At 41.9% G+C, this 24,534-nt stretch overlaps 2 protein-coding genes across 11 annotated transcripts in view; one reads left to right on the top strand and one right to left on the bottom strand.

Annotated features, from left to right (window-relative positions):
- FANCD2 (FA complementation group D2) overlaps positions 1-6,422 on the bottom strand; it is a 56,792-nt gene extending 50,370 nt beyond the window's left edge. For 8 of the 10 annotated variants that reach the window (XR_013830361.1, XR_013830362.1, XM_079935818.1 and 5 more), the window contains exons 1-6: positions 6,206-6,342; positions 4,407-4,482; positions 2,409-2,549; positions 1,753-1,820; positions 1,481-1,584; positions 1,015-1,075 (exon numbers count right to left, since the gene is read on the bottom strand). Coding sequence is in view for 8 of the 10 variants with exons in the window: in XM_079935818.1 (XP_079791944.1) it covers positions 1,015-1,075; positions 1,481-1,584; positions 1,753-1,820; positions 2,409-2,549; positions 4,407-4,470 (438 nt within the window). In the remaining 2 variants the exon portion in view is untranslated. The other 2 variants (XM_079935819.1, XM_079935820.1) reach the window with 2 other exon arrangements.
- A 57-nt stretch (positions 6,423-6,479) lies between these two features.
- EMC3 (ER membrane protein complex subunit 3) lies at positions 6,480-24,274 on the top strand. The gene is made up of 8 exons (XM_079935827.1): positions 6,480-6,792; positions 11,788-11,845; positions 12,179-12,272; positions 14,619-14,723; positions 15,440-15,521; positions 17,666-17,745; positions 18,508-18,590; positions 22,430-24,274. The coding sequence occupies exons 1-8, from the start codon at positions 6,638-6,640 to the stop codon at positions 22,556-22,558; spliced, it is 786 nt and encodes a 261-aa protein (XP_079791953.1). The 5' UTR covers positions 6,480-6,637; the 3' UTR covers positions 22,559-24,274.
- Positions 24,275-24,534: the final 260 nt, after the last annotated feature.

The following is a 24,534-nucleotide window of genomic DNA, read 5'->3' as shown; positions in this document are numbered from 1 at the left end:
CCAAATATAAAATAGTGGGAAGCAGCTGCATAGCACAGGGAGATCAGCTCAGTGCTTTGTGACCACCTAGAGGGGTGGGATAGGGAGGGTGGGAGGGAGACGCAAGAGGGAGGGGATATGGGGATATATATACACATATAGCTGATTCACTTTGTTATACAGCAGAAACTAACACAACATTGTAAAGCAATTATACTCCAATAAAGATTTAAAAACAAAAAAGTATGTCCACATGAATGCTGCCTATATTTTGAATATAACCTGTTGGAATACAAAGATTTATCAATAATCTGTCCTCTGAAAAATTACAAAATGACTATCAAGGCAACATTAAAATAATCAGATAATCAAAAACATTATTAATTATGATGACAATTGTTAACCTATGAAATGCAGGCCTTAACAGATTATCAAATAGTTTGCAAGAAAAGATTTCTCTTTGGAGGAACAAGAGAGCTCTGAGATTTAAGCTAACTAAATTATATTCAAGATTTCCAATGAAAAGGAATTAAGATCAACAGTGCAAGAGAAGAAAAGAGGAAAAATGAAGGACAGGGTGGGAGGGAGACTTTTCATTGTATATACATTTCTATAATTTGAGATGTTTAAAACATCTCACTGATTGTCTAATCAATAAATTAAGAGAGAAAGGAGGAGGAAAAGGGAAAGATCTAGTTAATAAGCAAATACGAAGCTAAATGGGAGATGATGCAGATGTGAATATGGCAGAGATATACAAGGTACTCAGAACACACAGGATGAAGCTTTACAAAACAGGAATCAGAGGCCGCCAGGATAAATGAGGCTTCAAGATGTATTGGGTTTATCAGCTCAGTCCAAAGCCACAGATATTGCCCTACAAGATTCATGTCAGCAACAGGGCTGTGGTAACCTGTTGCAAACCCAAACTCTCCCATTAACCCTGCTCTGCCCTGTGCTCCAGCCACTTACACTTGGGCATACACCACAAATCACATCCATTAAATGTCCACAGAAAAAGTGGTACAGTCTCACCTGTAATATGTCAATCCCCAGAAGCAATTTAATGAGGCTCTTACAGTAAGATGTGCCCATGCTGTAAAAAAAAAAAAAAAAGGAGAGATTGGTTTTGTATTTTGATTTTCTTTTAATGTTTTTATTATCCTTTCTCTGTAAAATTGGTTAACTATGTAATTTTTAAGGAGAAACTATCCTGGTAGATAAGAAATACAGAACATGAGAAGATAGCTTTTAAGTCACAGACAAGTGGAGTTGAAACTGTATCAACACAGGTGAGACACATTCTAGAAAACATTCTGGTTCTTAGTCTTGTTATCATAAACTTAATAATTTAAAGGTTAGGTTAAAACTTTGAGGAAAAGAGAGCTATAAATCAAAAGTAAAATTCCAAAAAATCGCATTCTGCCCCAACCCCACCTCCCAATCCAGTTAAGTGTAACAGACTAAATTTCAGCAACAGTCCAGTGCTTCGTCTCCACACCTGGCTTCCTCATCCTGCAGATGTTCACAAGACAAAAGGCAGTTCCTGAAACTGTTTTGGTCCTCAATGTAAGACTCCAAGCCACTAACGAATTCTTCTATTATCTTAGTGACATTAAAAAAAAAAAAAAAAAGAGTAAGATTTTTAGTTTAACATTTGCTGTCGATTAGCTAAAATCATTCAAGCCTATTCAACTTTATGCTAGTGTCTTTAAACTCCCAATTCCAGAGCATTGCTGGCAAAAACAAAAATACTAAGGAGAAAATACATACTTTGGGATAAGAAGGATGTTTCCTCAGAGTCTGAAACAGCTTCCTTTGGAAAATGATTTGATCCACAGCTATGAGAAAAGAAGACTCGTTGGCCCCCAGTGTCTTTAACACTTCCACCAGAGTTTTACTTTCCTAAGACCTAGGTTCCTGTCTGATGAAACCAATAAAGATATTTCCAACCTAATTTCAGAGCCAACTCTTATAAACCCACGGCAAAACAGAATTAGCTTTTATAAATGATAGCTACTAAGTATTCTTAAAAAATAAAGAAAGCCAAAACCTTAGCTGGATGGAATAATCTATGCCCGCAAAGTAGGGCCTTATATGGCTTTATAAATTTTCTTCTGAAATTATTCTGACACAGATTTAATTGCTCTCTAGGTATTAATTTATTTTTTCACAAGAAAACATAAAGTAATACTAGTACATAACATTCTTCCTTAAAAAAAAAAAGGATTAGACATACCTTACTTAATATGCATTAATCAGTACCAAAGAGAATAACAACATTCTCTAAAAAGCAATTTCAGTTTCATCCTTATCTCAAGACAGATGGTGTTCCCATTTCTAATCTTCATTGCCTCTCTAGAAAATCCATGATTCAGTTCTGAGCCCATTCACTATACCCAGACAAAAGATTTTGATTAAAATATTACCTAGTTGATTCTGATTCTCTCCTGTTTTAAGAGTAATTCCTGATGTCTTAAGAAGCTTTACAAAGACACTGTTATTTTCTTCAACTTCATTATGAACATGAGATTTCTTTGTCTTTTTGGAAAGCGGCTGTTTCCTGGCTTCTGAAAGTAGACAAAATTTTCAAGAATGTGACAAATAGTAAAGCAAAGGTTAAAACGTAAACCCTAGAACAATAACCCTAAGAGGAAAGTTGATGGGTTCCTGAAGAACTATACTGGAACTGATGCTGCTGTGCAATTTTCTCTCTAACAAGTGTCAGCAATAATGGCTTGCAAACAAACAAATAGAACAATCAACAAATTGAATTATTTTCACTTACTGAGTTTTCATTTGAAGAATTCAAAATGTGCCACTTCTAACAAGAATGACCAGAGAAATGTTTTCCAGCCAAATTCTAAAGCAGTCAGGGTGTCTCATGTGGTCTACAAACCACGGTGTTGGAATCACTGGGAAGCTTACTAAAAGCATATTCTTAGGTCATGTCCCAGAGCTACAGAATCAAAATTTCAGGGATGGAGCATGGGAATCTGAATTATTAATATGCTCTCCAGGTAAAAATCCTGACGCACACCAAAGTTTGAGAACCAACGATCAGGATATAGAGGTAGAAAGAATGCAGCAGGTTCTCCTACATCATATCTTTGAGTACAAAGCCCAGACTGATTTCATCCCAAGGCTTTCAATCCATAAGAAATAATAAAAAAATAAGCAAACAAAAACAAAAAGGTGGGCTTCCCTGGTGGCGCAGTGGTTGAGAGTCCGCCTGCCGATGCAGGGGACACGGGTTCGTGCCCCGGTCTGGGAGGATCCCACATGCCGCAGAGCGGCTAGGCCCGTGAGTCATGGCCGCTGAGCCTGCGCGTCTGGAGCCTCTGCTCTGCAATGCGAGAGGCCACAACAGTGAGAGGCCGGCGTACCACAAAAAAAAATAATAATAAAAAATAAAAAGGAGTATTTGCAATTTTAGAGAATTTAACATTTAATAAAAAAAAAAAACAAAAAAAACCCAAAAAGTACCTGAAGTTAAGTATGATTATCTACTCTTCTCCCTTAATGAAGCAACGTTAGAATTGCCTTAATAGAGTGGATGAGTGTGATGAATGAAAGACTATCGACCTCTTCTCTTTGGAACTCTTAGGGCTTCTGTCAACTGCATTCTCACATGGACAGCTTCTGTACTCTTTCTTTGCCTCTGGTGTGCTTGCTTTGATATGATACTTTTCCTTTATACATCGCCATCATAGCATTTATCTAGATCATCATTTTTAAGGCAGGAAAGAGGACCATAAGATTTTTAAAGGTAAGGGACTTCCATGGCGGCCCAGTGGTTAAGATTCTGCCTCCCCATGCAGGAGACGCGGGTTCGATCCCTGGTCAGAGAACTAAGATCCCACATGCCAAAAGGCAACTAAGCCCATCCACTGCAACTACGAAGCCCACGTGCCACAACTAGAGAGAAGCCCTCACACAGCAGAGGAGGATCCCACATGCTGCAACGAAGATCCTGTGTACCAAAACTAAGATCCAATGCGGCCAAAAATTAAAAATAATAATAATAAATAAATATTTTTTAAAAAGTGGTGGGAAGTGGGGGAGCTTGTTTAAAATACAACCCAATCCAGAGATCCTTTAAAAACAATAAAAATAAAAAATAAAGGGTATAGGCTATGTCACATCTTTGTGCCCCAGCACCTAAAGGATGTACAATAGTTAAGCTCTTATGTATGTAGATTCCTCCTACGTATGTAGAGACTGAAACTCACAGACTATGGGCATGCCCAAAGTCATACATGCAATTAGAGGCAGAAATTTCATTCCAAATCTCCTGATGCTAGATTCTGTGTGCCCCATCCATTAAGCCTTGGTGACTCCAGCACTTGAAAACAGGAACTTTATAACCTTTTAGTGCCTCACACATTTGCTACAGGAAATAAAGCAACAAATGACTAGACACTTACTAGAGGCATCTTCTGTCAGGTTCTCTTTATCCTCAGATGTTGGGAGTCTTCTTTTGGAAACCATTTTGACCAAAGCCTTTTTCAGTTAAATTGCAAATCAGAGAACAGAAATAACCTGTTAGAAGCTAAATTCTGAGAAGTTAAAGCTATTAGCTCAAAGAAAACTATCCAAAACCAAAGACTTTGCAAAATGCTATCTAAATCCAGGTGCTGAGAAAATTTCAACTCCTCTATCTGCTCAAAACTCCCTTGTTTTCAAGACTTGTTTACCTAGTTGCCTCTTTAGCCACACCGTTTCCCTCTTGCTGAAAGATAAAACCCACAGTTCTCTGACATTTAAGATCCTTCATCATCTAGCCACAATCTACTGCTCCTTTAACTCATTAACCCCATACTATATGCTAGGGACTGTGCTAGGTGCTGGGGTTACAACTGTGAACCAAATACAATCCCTGTCCTCAGGGAGTTTACTATATAGTACCAAGTAGTCCTGATGTAGTTATAAAAGAAAAGTGCAGGGCTTCCCTGGTGGTGCAGTGGTTGGGAGTCCGCCTGCCGATGCAGGGGACACGAGTTCGTGCCCCGGTCTGGGAAGAGCCCACATGCCGCGGAGCGCCTGGGCCCGTGAGCCATGGCCGCTGAGCCTGCGCGTCCGGAGCCTGTGCTCTGCAGCGGGAGAGGCCACAACAGTGAGAGGCCCACGTACCGCAAAAAAAAAAAAAAAAAAAGTGCAGGGTGCTATGAGGAAATCTAGTCTAGTTGGCGGTGATGAAGAAAAGCAGGGACAATTTCTCAGAGATAATCTCTTTGAGAAAGTGATTTTTAAGCAGAGACCTGAGGGTTAAAATAAGAGTTAGCCAATAGAAGAGGTATGAGAAGAGTGGTCCAGGCAGAGAAAAACTCAACACTGAAACAGGGAGAATGTAGAGTGAGAAATGAGCCTCCAGAGGTAGAGGAGGGCCTGAACCACAGTGAGTTCTATTTTGTAAGCTAGAACCTTCCTGGTTTCAGTGCTTTTGCATAAGATGTTGTTTTCACCTGAAATGCTCTTATCCGCCTGGAAATTACTCCTCCTCCTTAAAGACTCAGTCAAATGTCATCTTCCTCCTATCCCCAAGGGAGATTACTACTCCAGCTTCCCTGTTCCAGAGTATATGTAGGAGCCCTTACAATGCACTAGACTGTGGGGCTCCTTGAGAGCATGAACCCAGTGTCCTTTATTTCAGGTATACCTAGTGCCCAGCACCGTACCTGGCATAAAAAAAATTTCCGAGAATATTCGCTAAATGAGAATGGCTGGCAGGCAGGTAAATACTAACAGCTAATAAAAACTATTTTAAGTGCTTTACATTTGATACTTCATTTATTCCTCACGAAACTTTTTGAGGTAGCTACCATTATTCTCACATTCAGTGGCAGAGCTGGGATTCCAATTTAGCAATCCGGCTCCAGGATCTGCCTCTTAACTACCACCTACACTTACTCTGGATTATAATAGTTCCTTCCAATAATATTTACCATTTACTATGTACCAAGCGTCATGTTAAGCGTTTTCTTTATCCGTTGCCTCGTTTACTACTTATAACCATTACCGGCCATTCTGTCGATGGAAAAACTAAGGCAAGTCAGGGCCTCCTGACTTCAGGGCACACGCCCGTAACACGTGCTAACCGGTCCCGCTTCCAGAGAAGCCTGAAAGCCGGGGAGACCGGACGGGCTTGCCCGGACCAGGTCCTCCGGGGAGGGGGCAGGGGTCAAGTCCTTCCTCACTTCGTCATTTTAACGACGCAAGGGGGTACCTGGGAGGATCATCCCACGACAAGACAGTTGAGGAAGCTGAGGTTCGGGGCGCGGAGCCCCAGAAGGAAAGGCCGGGCTCTGCCGGGGCCTAGAGACCGGGCCGCAGAGGCGCCAGGCCTCTCGAGGAGACAGCCGCTGCCCCACTCACCCGCCGAGAAGCCGTTGTTGCCCCTCCTTTTCGACTTTCCCGCGCGGCACAACGTCACACTGACGCCGCCGAAGCGCGCCTCGCCGTGACGTCAAACTTCCGCGCCGGAAGCCGGCGGCCGCGCGGCCCGACGGGGGACAGGGCGCAAGGGTAGAGGCTGAGGTGGGGTTCCGGGCTCGCCTGACTGAGGGGCGTGAGAAGGCCCGGAGGCGAGCTCGACGAGCAGACCTGCGCCCCGGTGAAGATCGACCCGGCTACAGCTGGCCGGGAGCCGGTTGTGAAGATGGCAGGGCCGGAGCTGCTGCTCGACTCCAACATCCGCCTCTGGGTGGTCCTGCCTATCGTTATCATCACCTTCTTCGTGGGCATGATTCGCCACTACGTGTCCATCCTGCTGCAGAGCGACAAAAAGCTCACCCAGGAACAAGTCTCCGACAGGTCAGCTCCCTCCCCTCTCCGACGATCTCACTCTCTCGGGGCCTTGGGCAAGAAAGTGCAGGGGTTATGTCGGTTTGCCCGGGTTCACATCGCGCCCCCGCTAGCTGACTGTCCTTGGCTGAGTTACCCCTGTGTTTCACTTTCTTAATCTGCAAAAGGACGATGATACCAGGTCATGCCTCATAGAGCAGGCGTGGGGATTAAATTTTAGGTGATGTCTGTAAAACATTTCTCTAGATACAGTATAAGTTTCCATGAGCCTGAATGATCACAAAATGGGACATTTGGTTTCATAAATTAAGTTTTACTGCCTCAAAAGTTACTAAAATTTTTCTAAAATGTGTTAAACCAAAACTGAAAAATACACAAATAAAAAAATATTAGACCATATTTGGGAATAGAATGTATGTAAAAAGTGGTTCTCAAGATTGAAGAATACACTGACTCTTTGGAAAGGAAAAAAAACAAAAACTAGAGTTTTATTTTAAGAAAATGTTTTTCAGTTGCAAATTACCACTGCAAAACAGAAACTTTTCCTTTATAACCAGTACAAGGACTTATTTTTAGATATTAATGAAAATGCAAAATTAAAAATTTCTTGTAGAATTTGCAGACCTTAGAGAAACTGAGTGTTTAGAATGTATAGGATAATTTAAGTTTGCCTTGCTTCAGGGTTTAAATGCCTCAAGGTCACGATTCTCAACCCCACTTCTGCAAAATTGCTCAGCAGTATAGAGACCTAGCCGAATTTCTATTCAGCCTGTGGAAGTCCTGAATTATCTATAGTGAACAAGGTTTTCTTGATGACCAACCATGTGCCCTGCACTGTGCTGTATGCCCTGGGGTACAAAATATGACAAGGTCAAGATCCTACTCTCAGGGAGTTTCAGTCCAAGTGATAAAACATGCACAAGGAAAATGGGAGATACCATTAACTTAGTGCTTAGGATATGCCAGTACAGTGGTAATCACTTTAAATGACATAATATATGGGAAGAATTCAGCTTAAAGTCCTTCAGTATTTCCTTTTTGCTCTTTAAAAAAAAATGTGGCAAAACACACATAACAAAATTTTCCATTTCGACTGTTTTTAAGTATACAATTCAGTGGCATTAAGTACATTCACATTGTTGTGCAACTGTCACCACCGTCCACTTCCAGAATATTTTCCTCATCCCTAACAGAAACTCGGAGCCTATTAAATAATGACTCATTTCCTTCTCCCTCAGCCCCTGGGACCCACCGTTCTACTTTCTATCTCTAGGTACTTCCTATAAGTGGAATCATACAGTATTTGTCCCTTTGTGTCTGGCTCGTTTCATTTAATATAATGTGTTCATGGTTCATCCATGTTGTTGCAAATGAGGGGTTTCCTTCTTTTTCATGGCTGAATAATATTCCTCTGTGTGTGTGTGTGTGTGTGTGTGTGTGTGTGTGTGTGTGTGTCTATATATATATCATGTTGTCTTTATCCTTTCAAGGTTGTTTCTATATCTGGGCTATTGTGATTCATACTGCAATGAACATGGGGATGCAAATATATATATATATTTTTTAATGTGATTCTATTCTATTTTTAATTTTTTGTGGAACCGCCACACTATTTTCCATAAAGGTTGTACCAGTTTACATTCCCACCAGCAGGGGTTTCCTTTCCTCCCCCTTTTGCTTTTAAGATAAAGACTAAAATACAGTGGAACCCTTAAAAAGAAAGGAATCATGTTACATGGTACAACATAGATAAACCTTAAGGACATTAAGCTAAGTAAAAGAAACCAGACCCAAAAAGACAGTATCTGTATGATTCCACTTATGTGAAGTATCTAAAATAGTCAAATTCACAGAAAATATTGATAGAATGGTGGTTACCAGGAGCTGGGAGAGGGAGAATGGGGGAGTTACTGTGCAATGGGAAGAGTTTCAGGTTTGCAGGATGAAAAAGTTCTGGAGATCTATTTCACAACAATGTGAATATACTTAACACTACTGAACTGTGCGCTTACATGTGGTAAAGATGGTAAATTTTGTGACATGTTTTTCACCACAGTTTTTTTAAAAAGCATTGAGACTCACATGGCCTTGCATAGTCTGGCTCTTGCCAACCTCTCAAGCCTTGTCTCACCACATTTCTGTAGTCCTCTTTCTTCCAGCCATATGGCCTTTTCAGGTCCTCAGAGACAGTGCTTACTACTCCCTCACAGCTGTTCCCTCCAGCACGTGGCCAAGGTAATCTCTACTCATCCTTAAGATTTCAGCGTCATCATACTGCCTCAGCAAAGCTTTCTCCAAGACCTCGACTTACTAGACTCAGTCACATCCCCCATTCATCTCTCCTTCCTAGGACATAACAGATGAATTTCACATTTATTCCTGTGGTTATTTGATTAATGTTTTTCTCCCCCATTAAACTTTAATTTTCTGGAGATACTTGCTTTTTGATCACTGTTGTTCATGTCACCTAACATGGCACTCAGAAGCTCAAGAAGTATTTCTTCATTGAGAATAAATCTGTTATTATACACAATATGAATGGAGGCATAGGGAATTTAAATGACTCACCCAAGATCACATAATTAACAAGTGGCAGAGCAAAGACTTCAACCCATCTGTCTAACATCAAAGCTTAAATTGTTACCCATTATTGGAGACCCAGTGCTGCTTATACTGTCAGTGGTAAAGGACCAATTTTTTTGGTTTTTCAATTTCCAGTTTATCTCAGACTGGTGCTTTTGTAAAATTTTTTGATCACATATTTGGATGTTATGACAATGTCAATTTACTATAAAGGTTTCTAAACCCTCACTCTCAGTGACTTTTCTTACCTCGTCACAGACCAGTGTTGGTACACAGGCCACATTGTGAATAGCTTTATTTATGTATTTATTTAAAAGATGTCTTTATTTATTTTTTAAATTTATTTTTGGCTGCATTAGGTCTTCGTTGCTGCGCATGGACTTTCTCTACTTGTGGCGAGTGGGGGCTACTCTTCGTTGCAGTGCGTGGGCTTCTCATTGCGATGGCTTCTTTTCTTGCAAAGCATGGGCTGTAGGTGCATGGGGTTCAGTAGTTGTGATGCGTGGGCTCAGTAGGTGTGGCTCATGGCCTCTAGAGCACAGGCTCAGTAGTTGTGGCACATGGGCTTAGTTGCTCCGCGGCATGTCGGATCTTCCCGGACCAGGGCTTGAACCCGTGTCCCCTTCATTGGCAGGCGGATTCTTAACCACTGCGCCACCAGAGAAGTCCGTGAATAGCTTTAGACTAGCTCCCAGGGAACGAAACATATCACCTGTCACCTCTGTAGGCTTGTGTATAGAGCAGTCAGCTGTACAGTATAATGAGGTCAAGAGGAGAAGGACCAGAGAGAATTCCATGAGGCCACCGGGCATCAAGAAGAGTTCCATGGAATATTACCCAGCCATAAAAAGGAATGAAATGTTCCCATTTGCAGCAACATGGATGGACCTAGAGAATATTATGCTTAGTGAAATAAGCCAGACGAAGAGAAACACTATATCACTTATATGTGAAATCTAAAATATAATACAAATGAATCTATATAGAAAACAGAAACAGACTCACAGACATAGAAAACAAACTTATGGTTACCGAAGGGCACCAGGAGGCAGGGAGGAACAAATTATGAGTATGGGATTAACAGATACAAACTACTGTACCTAAAATAGATAAGCAACAAGGATTTGCTGTATAACACAGGGAATTATATCTAATATCTTGTAATAAACTATAATGGAAAATAATAAGCAAAAAAAACCTGAATCACTATGCTGTATACCTGAAACTAATGCAATATTGTAAATCAACTATACTTCAATTAAAAAAAGAGTTCTAGGGCTTCCCTGGTGGCGCAGTGGTTGAGAGTCCGCCTGCCAATGCAGGGGACACGGGTTTGTGCCCTGGTCTGGGAAGATCCCACATGCCGCAGAGCGGCTGGGCCCGTGAGCCATGGCCGCTGAGCCTGCGCGTCCGGAGCCTGTGCTCCGCAACAGGAGAGGCCACAACAGTGAGAAGCCCGCGTACCACAAAAAAAAAAAAAAGTTCTATGGAGAAGGTGGGATTTGAAAAGGGTGTTGGGGCATGATGAGGTAGAATTGGTGAGGGAGGGGGCGCTAGAGCAATCTCAGCACATGGAGAAGCTAGAATATGCATAAGGTGACAACGGGACCCTAAGCGTACCAGCTGACTGCTTAGGGCAGGTGGGCTACACTGTGGAGTAGACAGAAAACCAAGAACAGTTTTCTTGTGTTCATTTCTGTATACAGTTTTTTTCACTTTTCAAGAAGGATTTCCATTAACTTAAGGAGGTTTTTTATTCCCCTCATTAAAACAACCTTTGAAAAATCTAGAAAAAATTAGCATTTTTATCTCTTCTGTGTGATGTTTGTATCTTAGCACTGCCTACTTGTGGCATTACACTTTGTTATCTGTAATGATCAATTATGTTCAAGTATCAGATAATTTCATTTATTAATTCAATAAGTATTTATTGAAAGCTTACTAACAGCCTGAATCCTGAGTACAATTTCTATTTGTTTTCTGTGAGGTAACAACCCTGTCAAGTCTTGTACTCACTTCTCTATCGGGTTTAAAAACTTTCTTCGTTTATCCTCACCCTTCCTCCCTCCTCCTGGCCCCAGGTCTTCTGAGTAGCATCCAACTGCTACTCTTTTCACTCAGAGAAAGTTCCTCCTTAGCTCATTATAAAGTAAGAAAAAGCTGAGCATAATGTCCCAAATGTGCCTTCCTCAGAAATCTTTGTTCAGGAGCAGTCACTTCTGAAAAATGCTCTTTTGGAAAGCTCATTGTTGGGTTAAATATGTTCTACTGGTTTTAAGGACACTGTATTTTGAAAAGTTTCCGCACAGAGCTATTGCCAAATAGGCCCTGTCGTGTTTAAATAGGTGTTCTACTTTATTCTCTCATTTTCTTCTAGTGTTTCGCTTTTAAAAATCTCATTGTCTTGGTTGTATTTTTCAGTCAAGTCCTAATTCGAAGCAGAGTCCTCAGGGAAAACGGAAAATACATTCCCAAACAGGTACTCGTAAATGAGTAAAAGCTCCACGATTCACTGTTGAGGGCAGTGGATATCTGAATGTTTTATAAGGGGACTCTTGGGGGAAAGCTGAAGGCGGGCAAGTCAGTAATGAAGCTGTGTCCTGGTGGTGTTTGCCGTCATTGTGACCTTGCCCTTCTTGGGAAATTGTTTTTAAATGTGACTCAGCTAAAGTGTCAGGTCGGCTGCCAAGTAGGCTGCCAGCTCTGAGTGTAACAGCATATTCCAATGGCCTTCTGACTAAACCTTGGGGGAATAATTTGACAATGTGCTATGTCACAGTTTTAAGACTTAAAAAGTTCTTTTTTCTACTAGTCTTTCCTGACACGAAAATATTACTTCAACAACCCAGAGGATGGATTTTTCAAAAAAACTAAAAGGAAGGTTGTTCCTCCTTCTCCTATGACTGGTATGTTTATTCCTTTCTCTCATCTTTAAGGAAGACTTTTAACATTATTGGGGGGATGGGCAGGGAGGATGTCGTTTTATTTGAAATTTAAATTTTACAAGACAGTAATCTAAGGGACCTTAGGGATCATCGGATACAGGAATCTACAGAAGTGGGGTTCCCTTTTTCCAATAAATCTTCAGGGAACCCCAGTGTATAAAGTGGATTAAAAAAAGAGCTCTCAGGGCTTCCCTGGTGGCGCAGTGGTTGAGAGTCCGCCTGCCGATGCAGGGGAGACGGGTTCGTGCCCCAGTCCAGGAAGATCCCACATGTCGCGGAGCGGCTGGGCCCATGAGCCATGGCTGCTGAGCCTGCGCGTCCAGAGCCTGTGCTCCACAACGGGAGAGGCCACAACAGTGAGAGGCCCGCGTACCACAAAAAAAAAAAAAAGAGCTCTCAGCTGAGGGGGTGGGGACTAGAGCCATTGTCCCTGGGTCTCTCCCCTTTGCTGTTCCTCAGGACCCGGGGCTCTGAGAAGCACAGCTGGAAAGCATTCCAGTCCCGGGTCCCATCCAGTGCCTGGATCCTACTGCTGACAGATGACCTCCAGATTCTGCCTGACTGTTCCCTAGACCATCCATTTCTTTGTCAGACGTGATTGCTTGGCCCGTCCTACAGTTTTTCCTCTAACAGATTTCTTACTTTCTCTGATCCCAGTCATGTGAAAAATACAACATCTTTAAGGTAAAACAAAATAACTTATTATTCAGTGTTGCCTATCCACTCATTTCAGTACCTATTTCTTTAGGTGAGATAACCAGTTATTTAAAACCTAGACAAAAGATACTGGAATTGATTTTAATAAGTCTTTTAGAAAACTTACAAGAAAAAAAAGACCAGTAAGTATATGAAAAGATACTTGACATCACTAAAATCAGTGGAATGCAAATTAAAACAAGACGTCATTTTTAGCCCATTAAACTGGCAAAGATTGAAGAGCTTGACCAAAACTGCTATTGTCAAGGTCATGGGAAGTTAGGCCCTCTCACTGTTGTTGAAAGTCAGTTTTAAATTTAAATGGTCAAATCCCTTGGCCCAGAAATTCTTCTAAGAGTTTCTCTTACAGAAACACTTACATAAACATGCAGATTTATGTACAAGGAAGTTGTTGGTAACACTGTTTACTGGCCAAAAAAACCAAACAAACAAACAAAAAAACAATCTATAGGCCTACCCAGAAGTGATGAATGACCACACGGTGGACTCCCATGCAGACATTAAAAATAATGAGAGATATTATACCAATGTGGAAACATCATTCACAATATGTTAACTTTTTAAAATTAAGAAGCAGAATAGGGACTTCCCTGGTGGCGCACTTGTTGGGAATCCGCCTGCCAGTGCAGGGGACACGGGTTTGAGCCCTGGTCCAGGAAGATCCCACATGCCGTGGAGCAACTAGGCCCATGTGCCGCATCTACTGAGCCTGTGCTTTAGAGCCCACGAGCCACAACTACTGAGCACTTGTTCCACAACTACTGAAGCCCGTGCGCCTAGAGCCCATGCTTTGCAACAAGAGAAGCCACTGCAATGAGAAGCACGCACACCGCAACGAAGAGTAGCTCCCGCTCGCCACAAGTAGAGAAAGCCTGAGGGCAGCAACGAAGACCCAATGCAGCCAAAAATAAATAATAAATTAATTAATTAAGTAAAAAAAAAAAGAATCTGCCTGCCAATGCAGGGGACACGGGTTCGAGCCCTGGTCCGGGAAGATCCCACGTGCCATGGAGCAACTAAGCCCGTGCGCCACAACTACTGAGCCTGCACTCTAGAGCCCGCGAGCCACAACTACTGCCCATGTGCCACAACTACTGAAGCCCGCGCACCTAGAGCCCATGCTCCACAACTAGAGAAGCCACTGCAATGAGAAGCCCACGCACCACAACAAAGAGTAGCCCCCACTTGCCACAACTAGAGAAAGCCCGCGCGCAGCAACGAAGACCCAACACGGTCAAAAAACAAAACAAAAAAAGCAGAATAGTAAGCATAGTAGCCTTTTATATGTATATATATATAGAGAGAGAGAGAGAGAGAGAGAGGGAAACTATTGTGTGTATATTCATGTATAATTGCATATGTATGTTTTTATAGATATATAAAGATGGAAGGAGATAAAACAAACAGCTAAAAATGTTCAGAGAGTAGGCTCAGAGGAACTGTCTGCATCCTGTGTTTCTATGTCGTTTGAATTTTTTACAATGAGCTTGTATTACTTTAATTATCAAATAAATTTAAAACTTACAAAAATAGGAGTAAGTCCCTGCCAACAGTGGTAACAGGTATTGGTTTCTTGTGTTTTTGTCTTAGATCCCACTATGCTCACAGACATGATGAAGGGCAATGTCACAAATGTCCTCCCTATGATTCTTATTGGTGGATGGATCAACATGACATTTTCAGGCTTTGTCACAAGTAAGTTACAGACCCAGAAGACTTAAGGTTTACTTCATCTGTGATCCTTTCCCATGACCCTATTCAGAAATCCAAGGGCTGCTGAGACACTACTATCATGGGTCCTATGTTCTCTAGTGGAAACTGATAAGTCTTTGAACAAAAAAATTTAATATGATCTGATTTTATGGCTCTTATCCCAAAATGATCATAAGTTCATGATGTGGTTGCTTTTTTACTAATAGGGACTCAAACAAGTGGCTTGCTAGTTTATATCCGAAACTAGTTTGGTATTCTAGTGAGTAGGGAAAGGGAAGCCTATTTCTGTCTTCACTTCATTTTCTAGGTGTTGGGGTGAGTTGTTGGTCAATTTGTTTGTAAGCTGCTTTGATTTAAATGAACTAGGTTTCTCAGTAATGTAGTTCTTTGTGTGTATGTATTCCACTTTGGGCTTAACAGATCAGTGCAAGTTTCTTTTCCAGATTTTGGGACACAGCTCAGTTTGAGCCCCTGCTTCTTAAGCACTAGAGAAGCTGGTGTTCAAGGAACTAGAGCAGAGTGACATTTGACTGTTAATTCTTCAGAAGGTGACACACATCTCCTTGTGGAAATCATTTTCTAAACACTTTATGGTACAGATTTCCCACCTCCTCAGGGAAAGAATATGTGCATCACACTTAAACTGTTCTACAAAGGAAGCTGGGAGTGATTCTGAATTTTTTCTTTCTTCTCTGCAGCCAAGGTCCCATTTCCACTGACCCTCCGTTTTAAGCCTATGCTACAGCAAGGAATTGAACTACTCACATTAGATGCCTCCTGGTAAGGACTTTCTTCTATTTAATAAAAACACCAACCAAAATCTAAAACAGGGATCTCTTGAATAGGATTTCCAGTTTGCCTGCTTCACTGGAATGGGTTTTTGGAGTTTTTCTCATTGAAACTCCACTCAATGCCACAGGTGGATTATGGCAACTTTTACATGAGTCTTGCAAAAGGAGAGAATGTATCAGCCTCTTTAATTAATTAATTTTATTTTTGGCTGCGTTGAGTCTTCGTTGCTGCACACGGGCTTTCTCTAGTTGTGGCGAGCGGGGGCTACTCTTCATTGCAGTGCGCGGCCTTCTCATTGCGATGGCTTCTCTTGTTACGGAGCATGGGCTCTAGGTGCGCAGGCTTCCGTAGTTGTGGCACATGGGCTCAGTAGCTGTGGCTTGCGGGCTCTAGAGCACAGGCTCAGTAGTTGTGGTGCATGGGCTCCGTTGCTCCGCGGCATGTGGGATCTTCCTGGACCAGGGCTCAAACCCGTGTCCCCTGCATTGGCAGGCAGATTCTTAACCACTGCACCACCAGGGAAGCCCTGTATCTGCCTCTTTTTCCCTAGCATCGTGGGGCTTAGGAGTCCAAAAGCAGATGTGTCCACCCCAAGAAATTCAAAAGATAAAGCCAGGAACTCTGGCCAAGGCAGACTTTTTAGCAATACATACCCTGGAGCTTATGGAAGTGGATGTTGGTATTCTTTTTTCCAAAATACATTACTGCTAATAACAACATTAATCCTTTTCATTGGTACCAGTCACTGTTCTAAGGATTTTCCATATATTATTTTATAATACATGGAAACCCTATGAAGTAATTGGAGACACTGAGATTTGACCACAAACCTGTCCAAATCCAACATCGTGTCTTACCATTCTGTTTTTTGTAGCCAGAGTAATAAAACCCAAAATCTGAAGAGCTCTTAGAACACTGCTACGGCCTCTGGAATGCAGCAGTGCTTCTTCATGTGGTCTCTCCAGATTATTTTGTCTATGGCTTCCCAAAGACTAGCATCTAAAGGAAGCCAAACAGTAGGAGGAGGAGGCGAATGGGAAACAGGGGTAACCAGTGCTGATCTTGATTCACTCCCCGGTCTCTGGTTTTTGGGGAGGGACAGGATAGACCCGGTGCTGGGAGAGTCTTGGCTATGCACCCTTACCCCAGAGGAGAAAAGCTATACTTAATATGAGTAGCATGACTCTATTAAACCTTGACCTTCCAGTCTCATGGGGGCTAAACAAAAACTTCATGGGCTGGAGAAAAGCTTTCTTGTCTTTTCTCAGCATCTGACATACTCGCATGGACAAAGGAGCCTAGAACCGGATATAAACTAGCTTACCAACCTGCAACATTATGTACAGATAGGTGTGACCCAAGTATTGGAATGAAGTGTGGGTTCTTTCCATCTCTGTATCATTTCTTATACTCTTTAGTTTTTATTATATGTGAGCATATTAACTTTATTGGGGTAAGGTGGGAAACCTAAGCTAAGGAGAGCTTTGATGATAATAGTTCAAAACTTGGAATGGCTTTCCCAGTTGCTACTATCTTCAGTATGAAGCCCACCATCACTTGTGATTCCTTCTAGAGAATGGAATTCAGGACAGGAGGCCTCTTTCTATTTATATTTTATGTACTTAAGTATTGTTTACATTTATTATATATAACAAGTGTGTGTTGTTTTTATGATTACAAATAATAAATGGTTTGAAAACCCATTATGTATGAAGGAAAAATTAAATTAAACAAAGCTTGCATTCCCTGATAAAATGAAGCACACCAGTTGTGAGTTCAGTTCCTGCTACTGAATGCCAAAGAATTTATAACATAGCCGGAAGGAGCAGTTTGCCTCCATATATTACCTTATTCTATCCTCATGGCAGCTCTGTGAAGTGAGTGGAGGAATTGAGATTTGACCCCAAAGTCTGTCCAAATCCAGTGCTCAGCTTTTCGCATGCCGAGAGCTATAACTATTTGTAACGTGGCCTTCACAACTTGTGTTTCTTCTTTGGTTGTGCTTTGGATGACTACACCCTGCCCCAGGTGATTCCTTTACATACTCTGAACAACTTTGGTTGGTAGAAAAGTGTGTGAACTACATTAATTCTGAAATAACTTACCTACATTGTTTCACTTTTGCTTCCTAGGGTGAGTTCTGCATCCTGGTATTTCCTCAATGTCTTTGGGCTTCGAAGCATTTACTCTCTGATTTTGGGCCAAGATAATGGTAAGAAGCAAATACTTCAATAGATGAGTCATTCATGCCAGGGCCAGAATGATCATGTAGGCTATGCTGTTTGTGAACACAGTCAAATACAGTGCTTCATTCCTTAAACGTATTCATAAGTTTCTGAGGTATTCTGAGTCTTAAAAACCCCAGGGTCAGACTGAAGATCTGAATTCTCCTTGGTAATCATGGGGACAGTATTTAGTTGCCCAGAGTCTGATGCCCTCCTGTGAGGGATCCAGCACCAGCAGTACAAGCCTGTAAACCTGAAGCTGAAAGAAGGCCGGGTTTGATCAGTTTACTCATTGCCTAGAGTTCCTGCTGGTATCAATCCTGGCTCTCTTACTTAATAGCTGGGACCTTGGGCAAGTTACTTACCCACTCCAATCCTCTGTTTGCCTATCTTAATAATTGACTTCTGGGTTTGTTGTTAGGTAGATGAGGTAGATACATAAAGTACTTAGTGAAGTACCTGGCATGTAGGAGTTGCTCAGTAACTGATGGCTGTTGTTAGTGTTACTTAAATTTGAAATAAAGTTTAGCACTTCCTTTAGTTATCTTCCGTCTCCTGCTATTATCATGTCCATTTTTCAGAAGAGGTAAAGTGCTTTCACATAGTGCGTGACAGGGCCAGTGAACTGTCATATGGTTCTCTAACCCACCACCAAGCATCTGTAAGTGCTGTGTAAGGACCATCCTTCTCCGAGGGTCCTGGGTGCTTTCTGCGCCCTGGCACTCATGCGGATGTGTCTTACGCTGCAGCTGCTGACCAATCACGGATGATGCAGGAACAGATGACTGGAGCAGCCATGGCCATGCCTGCAGACACCAACAAAGCTTTTAAGGTACACTCACTTCTCCTCCGAGCTTCACTGAAGCTCGGAAAGGTGTTACCAGCGTTACCTTTAAAGATGAATTTCCTGGGCTTCCCTGGTGGTGCAGTGGTTGAGAGTCCACCTGCCGATGCAGGGGACATGGGTTTGTGCCCCGGTCCGGAAAGATCCCACATGCCGCGGAGCGGCTGGGCCTGTGAGCCATGGCCGCTGAGCCTGCGCGTCCGGAGCCTGTGCTCCGCAACAGGAGAGACCACAACAGTGAGAGGCCTGTGTACTGCAAAAAAAAAAAAAAAGAATTTCCTGAAGTGAGTGTAGTATGTATGGTTCCATCCTTTAAATTTAGCAAAAATGTATTTCCATTTACATGTCTTTTATTCCAGAGACAGAATCATCTGTTAAGTAAATTAGAGATTCTTGGTACTTCTACTGGTTTTTAAATGCTCACCCTATTTAATCCACACTGTAAATAAAGTTATAAAAACAGCCCAGTCAGAGGTACCAGCTAAACATTTGGAATATTTTGAACTTTTTTGGACCATGATATAAATTTCATGCAGTAAAATCTAAATTGGGAATTCCTTGGCGGTCCAGTGATGAGAACTCCGTGCTCTGACTGCTGAGGGCCTGGGCTCAGTCCCTGGCCAAGGAACTAACATCCCACAGGCCACACGGCACAGCCAAAAAAAAAAAAAAAAAAAATCTAAATTACTTACAGCCTTTCATGAAATGATTCTGGAATTTGTAAAATCCAATATAATTTTTGTACAGCAAACTCTCACTAATTTTTCATGATAAAAACTAGAAATAGAGGGGAAGTTGCTCATCTTGATGCAAGATATCTATGAAAGACCCACAGCTAACATCCATACTCATACTGAAAGCTTTTCCCCTAGGGTTAGGAACAAGACAAGGATGTCCACTCTCACCACTTCTATTCAACATTGTACTAGATGTTCTAGCCTGGACAGTTAGGCAAGAAAAAGAAAGAAAAGGCATCTAGATTAGAAAGGAAGAAGTAAAACTATCTTTGTTTGCAAATAACATGGTCTCGTATATAGGATATCATAAGGAATCCACAAAAAAACTATTACACATAATAAGTTCAGCAAGGTTTTAGGATACAAGATCAATATTCAGAAAGCAGTCGTTGTTCTACACACTGGTAATAAAGAATCTGAAAAATTGAAATTAAGAAAACAATTCCAAACCATAATGGAAAAGAATGTAAAAAAGTAATGTCTATATGCGTATAACTGATTCACTTTTCTGTATAGCAGAGATTGGTATGACATTTGTAAATCAACTATACTTCAAATCAAAAAAAATTTTAAAAACCCAATTCCACTTACAATAGTATCAAAAAGAATAAAATAAGAAGAAATTTAAAACACGCAAGACTTGTACACTGATAATTGTAAAATACTGCTGAAAGAAACTAAAGAAGACCTAAATAAATGGAAATATATCCATGTACATATTATCTTGACTTAATATTATCAAGATGGCAATAGCCCTAGATCTGTTGATCTACAGATTCAACATAATCCCTATCAAAATTCCACCAACCTTTCTTGCAGAAATTGGCAGTCTGATCGAGAAGTTCATATGGAGATGAAAGGGCCCCAGAACAGGCAAAACAATGTTGAATAATAACAAAGTTGGAAGACACACACTTCCTGATCTGAAAACCTACTTCTGAGCTACAGTAATCAAGACTGTGGGGGGGGCTTCCCTGGTGGCACAGTGGTTAAGAACCCGCCTGCCAATGCAGGGGACACGGGTTTGAGCCCTGGCCCGGGAAGATCCCACATGCCACGGAGCAACTAAGCTCATGTGCCACAACTACTGAGCCTGTGCTCTAGAGCCTGCGAGCCGCAACTACTGAAGCCCGTACACCTAGAGCCTGTGCTCCACAGCAAGAGAAGCCACTGCAATGGGAAGCCCACGCACCGCAACGAAGAGTAGTCCCTGCTCACCACAACTAGAGAAAGCCCGCATGCAGCAACGAAGACCCAACACAGCCAAAAATAAAAATAAAATAAATAAATTTATTTAAAAAAAAAAAAAAAAAAGACTGTGTGGGGTTGGCATATGGACAGACATCCAGATCAACAGAATAGAATTGAGAGTTCAGAAATAAATCCATACATTTAGATCAAATGATTTTTGACAAAGGTGCCAAGACAATTCAGTGGGGGAGAAAAGATTCTTATTGCTTACTGGGTACAGAGTTTCTGTTTCAGGGGATGAAAAATTTGGAAATAGATAGTGGTGATGGTTGCACAGCATTGTGAACCTAATAAATGCCACTAAATTCTATAGTTAACAGTGGCTAAAAGTGGCAAATTTTGTATATATATTTTAACACAATAAAAAATTTTTTTGAATAAAAGTTTTTAAATGGGTCAAAGACTTAAAGAACTAAAATTATAAAGCTCTTAAAAGAAAACATAGGTGTAAATGTTTGTGACCTTGGATTAGGCCATGGTTTCTTAGATATGACATCAAAAGCATTAGCAGCAAAAGGAAAAATAGATAAGTGGAACTTTGTCAAAATGAAGACTGTGGGCTTCCCTGGTGGCACAGTGGTTGAGAGTCCACCTGCCGATGCAGGGGACACAGGTTCGTGCCCTGGTCTGGGAAGATCCTACGTGCTGCAGAGCAGCTAGGCCCGTGAGCCATGGCCACTGAGCCTGCGCCTCCGGAGCCTGTGCTCTGCAACGTGAGAGGCCACAACAGTGAGAGGCCCACGTACCGCAAAAAAAAAAAAAAAAACCACAATGAGATACAAAGATGGATAATGAGTGTTGACAAAGATGCAAAGAAACTGGAACCCTCATACCTGCTGGTGATTGTGCAGCCACTTCGGAACACAGTTTTTAGCCTTTCCTCAAAGAGTTAAACATAGTTACCATATATGACCCAGCAGTTCTACTCTTAGCTAAGTACCCAAGAGAATTGAAAACACATATTCACACAAAAACTTGTTCAGGGACTTCCCGGGTGGTGCCGTGGTTAAGAATCCGCCTGCCAATGCAGGGGAAAAGGGTTTGATCCCTGGTCCGGGAAGATCCCACATGCTGCGGAGCAACCAAGCCCATGAGCCACAACTACTAAGCCTGTGCTCCAGAGCCCTCAAGCCACAACTACTGAAGCCCGCATGCCTAGAGCCCGTGCTCCGCAGCAAGAGAAGCAACCGCAATCAGAAGCCCACGCACTGCAAGGAAGAGTAGCCCCCGCTCGCTGCAACTACAGAAAGCCCGCGCAGCAACGAAGCCCCAACAAAGCCAAAAAAAAAAGATACAGAAAGTAAAGTAGTAGTTGCCAGGGTTTGAGGGAGGGGATAGTGGGGAGTGTTTGCTGTTTGGTATGGAGTTGTTTCTGCAGTAACGAAAGTGTTCTGGAATTAGGTAGTGGTGATGGTTGCACATCTTTGTGAATATACTAAAAACCACTAAATTGCACACATTAAAGGGGTGAATTTGACGGCCTAAATTATATATTTAAAAACCCACACCCATGAGCTAACATTTGTATTGCACATGAAGTTTCACACAACATTTTTTAAAAACCTACTAAAGGCGAAAGTAGTCAGCATTAATAGAATACTTGAGAAGTGTAATTAGTTGCCAGCGCCAATGACTTTGAACAAATTCTTTCTTTCTTAGCCTAGTCTCCTAGTCTGTCACTTGGGGGCGGGGGGTGGGTGAGGGGAGAGCAGCAACTACCTCATAGGATTGAGTGAGCTTCACGTGTACACAGCTGAACCCAGCTCCTGGCCCAAGCGGGTCAGCGCTGCTCTTATAACAGCCCTTCTCTCCCTGCCCCCACGTTCTCTTCCTCTGCAGACAGAGTGGGAAGCTTTGGAGCTGACGGATCACCAGTGGGCACTAGATGATGTCGAAGAGGAGCTCATGGCCAAAGACCTCCACTTCGAAGGCATGTTCAAAAAGGAATTACAGACGTCTATTTTTTGAAGACCAAGCGGGGGTCAGCTGTGTCAGGAACTCGGAGTAGCGCTTAACCTTGTAACTTTTGTTTGAGCTGGAGCCTCTCGGAATAAAAAGGGGGATGCGTGAGCTGGCGGGTGTGCAGCAAGGATTGTTCTTGTCTGAGCTGGGTTCCCCTTTATGTTTGAAACCAGAAGAAACATGAGGAGTGTGTGCTGCATGACTTGCCCAGAAACAACTAGTTTTGAAATATTTAAAATTTTCCTTTTGGTGACTCTAGTAATAAAAGTAAGAGAGGGGGGAAACTCAAGCTAGTGATAATATATAAAACTTAGCAAAAATTCAGGAATTTCAGAAAAAGTGTTGTCAATTAAACCTAATTATTATGTACAGTCACTCTGACTTCTAAACCATAGTAAACTCCTGTTTTCTTGGGATCCAAACACCCCGCGTTTTACCTTTAATTTTTTGTTAGTATTTTTATAACTTTCCTTACGCAAATAATACATTTTCATTACCGAAAATTTAGGACCGATAGATAAGCAAAACGAAACTCTCTGTGTTGTTCATTTTGCACCTGCAGAATGACATGAAGAGCCAATCTGTTAAAACCTTATTCAAACAAACTCTTTTCAGAGTGAATACCCAGGGCCAGGACAGACTTAGCAAACCTTCTCTCTGTCTTAATACTGTCCAGTGAAAATTGGTGACCCTGAGACACTGCCAGATTCTCAAGTGCCTTTGGGATCCTCAAAGACTTCAACGGTTAAGTAATGCAAGGTCTTGATCTGGAGTTCAGAATATATCAAATCCGTTGACAAACCAGTGGTGCTGTACTGTGTATGGCTACTCTGTTGAACGAAAGACCCCATGTCCGAGTTATTCTGGATGAGAGAGAGCTTACATATGGTTGTAAGAAGGGAGAGAGGAAAACAAATTTTTAAAATTAAAAAAAAAGAAGAGAGGGTGATTGCTGGCAGACACATAGGTAAGGGTTGCCCAGGAATAATTCTGCCTGGATTAACTGTCCCAGGGAAGTGGCAGAGGGCCATTTCTGTACCAAGAGGTGAATGTAATTTACATGCTGAACGCTATAATCAAAAACAAACAACTCAATTCTACAAATTAAACCATTCTGTTTTCTTTGCCTGTAAAAATGTTGCCTCTGTGGGTCACTAACAGCCTTCTGCTAGCAGTTATGAGTGTCTATCATGGACCAGTGCTGGAGAGTCTAAGATGGAAAAAGATGTAACTCTTGCCCTCAGGAACTCATAAGAGAGACACATAAGAAATTGGTGGCTCTTAATCGTTCACTGGGTCACAGGACCTCTTTGAGACTCTGATGGAAGTTCTGACCCTCCCCTCCTGAGTAACACACATGGGCACAGACACACAGACCTCTCGGGTAACCCCAGGAGCATTAATAGACCTTCCAAAGCCTATTCATAGTGACCCACTGACCCAAGGTAAGAAATGCTAATATTTAAAAGAGCTGCTAAAATAAAATATTAAAGGAGCAAGGGTTCCCAGGAGAGCTAACCTTTGACCTGGGCCTTGAAAGAGTTTTGCAGTGTAGAAGGGCATCCCAAGCAAAGGGAACAGAACCAGCAAAGACCTTCAGATTAAAATGTCTACAATTCACTGCTCCCTGACAAGTTGGGGGGAGTTGTATGGTATATACCAAAAGGTCCAGGTAGGGCAGGAATGGGAACAGTAACTGATGATTGAGTGATGTCACCCTCTTTCCTACAAGGCATCCTCAGAGCATTTCAGTTTGCCTCTTGATCCACACACAGTTTGTCCTTTTCCCTGTAGCAAAGTTAGGTGGGTAAAATGTGTGAGACTTTTCTGACCCATCACAGTGGTAAGTGCACATTTCCTTGGCACCAGCAAGTCAAAGGAAAAAGCCAAGTTTGTTTTAGCAGGCTCTTCCCAGAACCAGCTCACAAGTTCAGGAACAGTCCTTATCGTGTGTGCTTCTTGGAGTTTAATTTGGGTCAGAC

This window comes from Stenella coeruleoalba (genome assembly GCF_951394435.1).
Source record: "Stenella coeruleoalba genome assembly, chromosome: 10".
In the NCBI taxonomy this organism is placed as follows: domain Eukaryota; kingdom Metazoa; phylum Chordata; class Mammalia; order Artiodactyla; family Delphinidae; genus Stenella; species Stenella coeruleoalba.
This window is presented reverse-complemented; position numbering and strand designations above follow the sequence as displayed.